General features: G+C 41.0%; 1 protein-coding gene across 2 annotated transcripts in view; it reads right to left on the bottom strand.

The window, feature by feature from the left end:
* Positions 1 to 5,638, bottom strand: part of FAM168B (family with sequence similarity 168 member B) — a 46,247-nt gene extending 40,609 nt beyond the window's left edge. Inside the window, exons 1-2 of one of the 2 annotated variants that reach the window (XR_013993967.1) lie at positions 5,397 to 5,638; positions 12 to 92 (exon numbers count right to left, since the gene is read on the bottom strand). Coding sequence is in view for 1 of the 2 variants with exons in the window: in XM_081058860.1 (XP_080914986.1) it covers positions 12 to 81 (70 nt within the window). In the remaining variant the exon portion in view is untranslated. The remainder of the gene's footprint in view (positions 1 to 11; positions 93 to 5,396) is intronic. The other variant, XM_081058860.1, reaches the window with a different exon arrangement.
* Between the last annotated feature and the right edge of the window lie 362 nt (positions 5,639 to 6,000).

Here is a 6,000-nt window from a genome sequence, read left to right on the forward strand (position 1 = left end):
TACTTGCTTACCTGGATAACCAATTCCTTTGGCATTTGCATAGGGAACTCCAGAAGAACCAGGGCTATAAACAGGATTCATGACTTCAAGAACTAAAAAGGGGGGAAAAAGTGATTTAGTCAAACATCTTTGTTCTCAGGTTTCTCTCCAGAACCAGTGTCTCAAAAGAGCAGGTAGCAAGTCCTTCCTCTCCTTTACATAAACAAGGTATCTCATGCTGCTGCCAACCAACAGACAATAGAAAAGCAGCAGCCCAGTCCTGACACCAACCAGGATGCTGTAATCTTTCCTTTACCACAGATTCAGTCCATCAGAAAGTAAGTGAAAAGTGTTCTCTATGTCCCTGCTTAAAACAGTGAAAAGAAACCTGTAAATAACCTGAATGTCTTTGTAACAGAGAAGAATAGTTAAGTAAACCAGCTCTATCCAGAACATGAAATATGTCATGCAGTTGCTTTTTTGAGTGTTTAAAAATAAAATATTTACACAATATTAAGTGAAAAAAGGATACAATACTGAATCATGCAATACGATTCCAAATTTGCATGTACATGTGCACCACCAGCACAAATAGGAAAAAAACTGGGAGGAAATAAAAATATGAAGAGTGATTGTCTCTAGATAGGGTGGGTTTAGTGTTCTCTTTGCACTTTTATCTATTTCTTAAATAACTTCTGTTAAATATACATATATTTTCTTATAAAGACAAATTAGCTACAGTCCACCATTCAATATTCTATCCTTCATAATCTTTTTTTCCTGAAGAGTTCAAGAACTTGCACAGCTACAATGATTTTACCTCTCCCTCAATAGAAATGAGATTGTCTTTATTATCTCCAGCAAGCTCCTCTGAATTTTATCACCCAGTGTATTCTTAAAATGTGAGCTTAATTAAGACTATTCAGTATTCCTCATCTAGTAAGTCACTCACTAATTTACACGGTAGTAAAGATTAGGGCAATCTTCAAGTTAACAATAAAAACAGTATGGGGGAGGGGAGGCAACAGGTAGTACATGGGAACTCTAATTTCTGCTCAAATTTGCTGTGAACCTAAAACTGCTCTAAAACATAAGCTCTATTTATAAAATAAAAATAGGAACACATAAAATGCACGGGCATTTACTTGTTTAGCCTTCCCTACCACATCCCCAAGTAACATATCCCCATGCAAGCAGGGAACAGAGACTGGGTCCTGTTTAATGCAGTACCACCAGCACCAAAAAAAATCAATGGCACAAAACAGGTGCAACTAGCTGCTGACTTTCGAAAAACACATACACACTGCAAAACACCCTAAGTTTCAATTTCCATTACAAAGACAAAACACAAAAACAAACCACTTCAAATTTTCAGCTCACCTGACTCATTTAGAATATTCACAACCAAGCAGTTCATTTCACACAAAAATATGCTTAGACTTTGTAACATGTTCTAGTCTACATCAGGAACAAACTGGGGACGTCAGTAACTGGGACATTACTACCTGGATAGCTGTCTAATTTTTTTACGCTTCTAAACTAAAAACCCCACGTCAGTGTGCAATGACAGCTACAACTAGAGCTGAAAGAAAGCCTAGGTCCATGCTATCCAACAGGACTTCCTGCAACCAGGCAGATGTTCTCTGTGCCACTGAATGAGAAAACACAAAGTGCACTTCAGGAATACTGAGCAAGCACACGTGTCTGGAGCTTAGAATACATGCAGGGAATCAGCAAAGATGATTATGGAGACACAGGTTAGGTTAGAACCATCACGTGGAAACCCTTAAATGTGGGGTTGAGCACAGCAGTTGGAAACAAGACTTAGCATATGAGCTGGCAATTCCATTCCTAGGTGGAAACTGCCCAAGAGAAGTGAAAATACACACTGACACAAAAACTTGTTCATGAATCCTTATAAAAGCATTATTCATAATAGGCGAAAACTATAAATAACTCAAAGCACTGAACACCACAATGACCTGACTTACAATCGAAACCAATAAAATTCTACTCTATATTTGCCCCTAAAAAATTTATAGAATTGCATTTGAATTCTAAATACCATTAGTTCCAAACTACTCAAGAGGTTACCTTTCCTGAAAACACTTTTACTTCCCCAGAAGCTAATAATAAATACTTCCTAAATTGATTTAAAAAAATTTAATGAATTAAAAATTATAGGTAAGAAAACATGGTAATAGGATTGATCAAAAAAAATGTTGCAGTTCCCTCTCCAGTTCAACAAAAGGACTTGCACTGGGGAATACAAAGACAAGGTCTGTGAACTAATGTCAAACAGCTCCTTAAGTTACTTGTTCAAGTGACGAGAGATTCCCCAAGACTGTGTGCCTCAAGGGCAGGGAAAATACCTTTCAGCCCAGTCTACCTGCCTCTCACTGGTGCATGGCACAGAGGTGGCTCATACACATCTTCTGAGTGTTCTTGAAGAACTATCCAACAGAAAATATAGGACTTTTCAAATATGTTGAGACATTTACTTATAATCTAACAGAATTATTGAAATATATCTGTTTATTGGTTAGTGAATATGAAAGCTGAACCCACTGATCAATCTTAACATCGCTAAGAGTCAAATTACTTAACATTATGTGCATCTTCATGTGATGGAATTACTCTGCATTATCTAAGGTGTACAGCTCCAAAAACACTACAATCTGAATCTAATGGAGCCTACACATCTAACTTCTAGTTTACAGGAAAAGACAGGAGTTGGAGGAATACGCTGAAAACTACCATGAAGCAATCATGAAACCCAAAAGGTGGGGCTTTCTAGGACAAATGACCCAGTTTCTTTAGTAAGTCAATGGTCTGAAAAAAGGTGGGGGGTGGGGAGAACAGTTCTAGATTAAAACAAATTTAGACATAAAGGCCATAAGTGGATTTTGTTTGGATCCTGGTTTACATTGAAAAAAACTGTAAAAAGATATTTCAGAGATTTTTGGATAAACCGAATATGGAGTAGGTGGGTATCAAATGGCATTAAATAACTGTTGTTAATTTTGTTAGGTGTGATAATAGTATTTTGGTTATGTAAAGATGTATCATTTTTTTGAAACACATACAAAAGCCTATAAGGATAAAAATGACACGTCTATAATTTAAAATATTTCTACAAAAAAAGGGAAACTACAGCAAAATGCTAATCATTGTTACATGGAGATGTTGGGTACATGGCTGTACATTGTATTGTTAAACTTTTTTAATTTTCATAATGAAAAAGGGGAAAAACCACCATCACTACTGTGCCTGGGATTCTAATTCCACTGGCCACTCAGAAACTCCCAATTTCTCAGTCTGATTTGGTATAGACCATGTATCCCAATTCCAAGACTGGATCCAGGGGGTAAACTTTTTTGTTTGTTTCCCATTTGGAATGACTCAACTGTCAGAATTCCTATCAGTAGTTTGACACCTGCATCACCGATTTACCTTTTAAAAAGATGACAGCAAAAATTCTTCCATTTGAAAATCCAGTAATAAGAAAGTACATTTAAGACCCATGACTGTACTATTTTCTCTAGTTTCAAAACATGCCATGACCTAAACAAAGTTCCTACACAAAATAGTAATTATAAAATTTTAAAGGCCTTATCCATTAACATTTCATATCAACAAAATTAATCTCAAGGGACTTAAATTCTATCTCTGAGACACCAATATACAATACCCTTTAGTACAATCAATATTGGCAATTCTCAGTAATGTCTGATATCATCAAGAAGAGTATATAATAGAAGAAATCTCTCAACTCCCCCAAACTTGACCTCACTACCAAGGTTTGCAATCTATTGGGAGAAACTCATGTATTTCTGCTCAGAACAACTGGAATGACCTCAAAGGTACAGAGTAGAAAACAGACATGAGAAAAGTAACTATTACTCTATCATACTGGTGTATTGCTTTAAAATTTTTCTCAACAGATCCAGGAAAAGAAGCTATTTATGTACGAAAGGTATGGTAGGTAAACTACCTGCAAAAAGTAAAAGTAATATTTTTTAAATATACTTAAGATTTTTTTTTCCAATTCTAATTCTCTGTTTCTTGCCATTACACTATTCATTGTCCCCATATTTGAAAATTCAGATAGTTCTGGCTTTACAATTCTGTCTAACCTTAAAATGGAAATGAGTTGAAAGGCAGTTGTAGAACAGAATAACCCAAAATCGTAGCAAATAAAACAGGGCCCGATGTGAGGGCAGGAGCAGTTAACAACAGATGGTGCTTCCTCCTTCCTCTTGGGTTGCAGGCACTTACTTGCCCAACACAGGCAATTCTTCCATTATTCCGAAAGGCAGGAGGCAGTAAAGGGGGCGCTACCTCCTTGGCATTTCCAGTCACCACAAACATCCAGCAGAACAGCAGGATGAAGCTGTCTCCAACTTTCTTCAAGCCTTCCGGGACCTCAACCAGACCTGAGTTTCACAACACGACTAAACGTTTTTAAGTAACATACGCGAACTGTATCTATAAGCCTGCTTAGGTTAAGAACAACACAAATCTCCAGTGAACAGCCTTGAATTGTGCAAGTCTTGGCTATCAATGAAAAAATAATCCAATACTTCTTTATTTGCCAAAGTTTAAAAATGTGTCCCTATTATCACCAAAAACAAAAACTTTTAATCTAGCTTTTCACATACTGTTTGGGAAAATAATCTCAAATCATAAAAGAATGACTTAAAATTTTAAGGAGTCGGAACTAAACAAACTTTTTCATTTTTAAAATTTTCTTGCATGCCAAAACACTCCAAAATATTTTATGTATGGCTTTAACGAAACGTTAACTCATACATTAAATGCACACATATACACTATAAAGAGAAAGACCCTATTTGTGGACGCGTCCTAAATGTCTCTTGTTCAAAATTAACCCAAACAGGCCCAGGAAACGTCCTTTTTGAAGAAAACATTAAAAGCCTTTCAAGTCAGATGGCGAACACAGCTTCTGCCAGGCAAATGGAATATTACTTGGTAGGTAGTTTACACGCTTGAATGAACACCTTAACGTAAACCTAAGTTACAGAAATAACTCGTTGCTTCCCATTTTTCACCCATTTTCCTGATCTGATCTAACTCGGGCCTTAAAAAGCCCAGAGAGCATTCTCGTGCAGTGAGTCCACCTGGGCAGCAGCCCCGCCGCCCACGCCGCACCCGCCCACGCCGCACCTGCCCACGCCCAGCTCCGCCCCCAGTCTCCGCGTCCCACACCCCCAACCCGGCCCCGCGGACAAAGCGCAGGGGGCCCTTCCGGGGCGCCGAGCGACCCGAGCGGCGGGCTCGACCTTGGCGCCGCCCCAGGCCCGCCGCGCAGAGCACCGCACTTCCGGCGGCCAGCGAGGCTAGCCCCGGCCCCAGCTCGCCGCCCGCTCCGCCTGGGGGCTCCCTCCCGTACTCACCGCGCCGCTACGGCGGCGGCGGCCTGCGCCACGGGGACCAGGCCACGCCGGCCCGGGGCGGGCTTGGCGTTGGGTCTGTGCGAGGGGAGAGCGCCGCGGAGGCCTGCTCTGATGGAAGGACTGAGCCGCGATGTCCCGGTCACTGCGACTGCTTCGGCCTGGCCCTCCTCTCCGCCACCGCGCTCCCCGCCGAAGCTGCGCAGCCACCGGCCGCCGACCTCACTTCCGCCTGGAGCGCGCCGTGGCGGGAGCTCACCGGCACGTGACTCAACTGCGCCTTCCGGGTTCGGATGGCGACGTGCGCGCTCCTGTCGGCGTCTGCGACGCGCTCGCATCTACAGACCCGAGGATCCACGTGATGTGAGGGGCGTAGAGCCCGCATAGTCGGAGGCTGTTCGCTGGTGCGGAAGGGTGTGTCTCTCCTGATCCTTCCCAATAAACTCTCGTATGAAATGTTTTTCTTCAAGCTATTTTTGCGCACCTAATGATGCAGTGTGGAAGGAAGAACATGTTGGAACATAATTATAGCGTATATTAACGTCTTATGAGAAAAGTATATTTGATTTCGTATTTTTAAAACAGCCGCTCCCCTGCAGAAACATTC

This window comes from Rhinolophus hipposideros (assembly GCF_964194185.1).
Source record: "Rhinolophus hipposideros genome assembly, chromosome: 9".
In the NCBI taxonomy this organism is placed as follows: Eukaryota; Metazoa; Chordata; class Mammalia; order Chiroptera; family Rhinolophidae; genus Rhinolophus; species Rhinolophus hipposideros.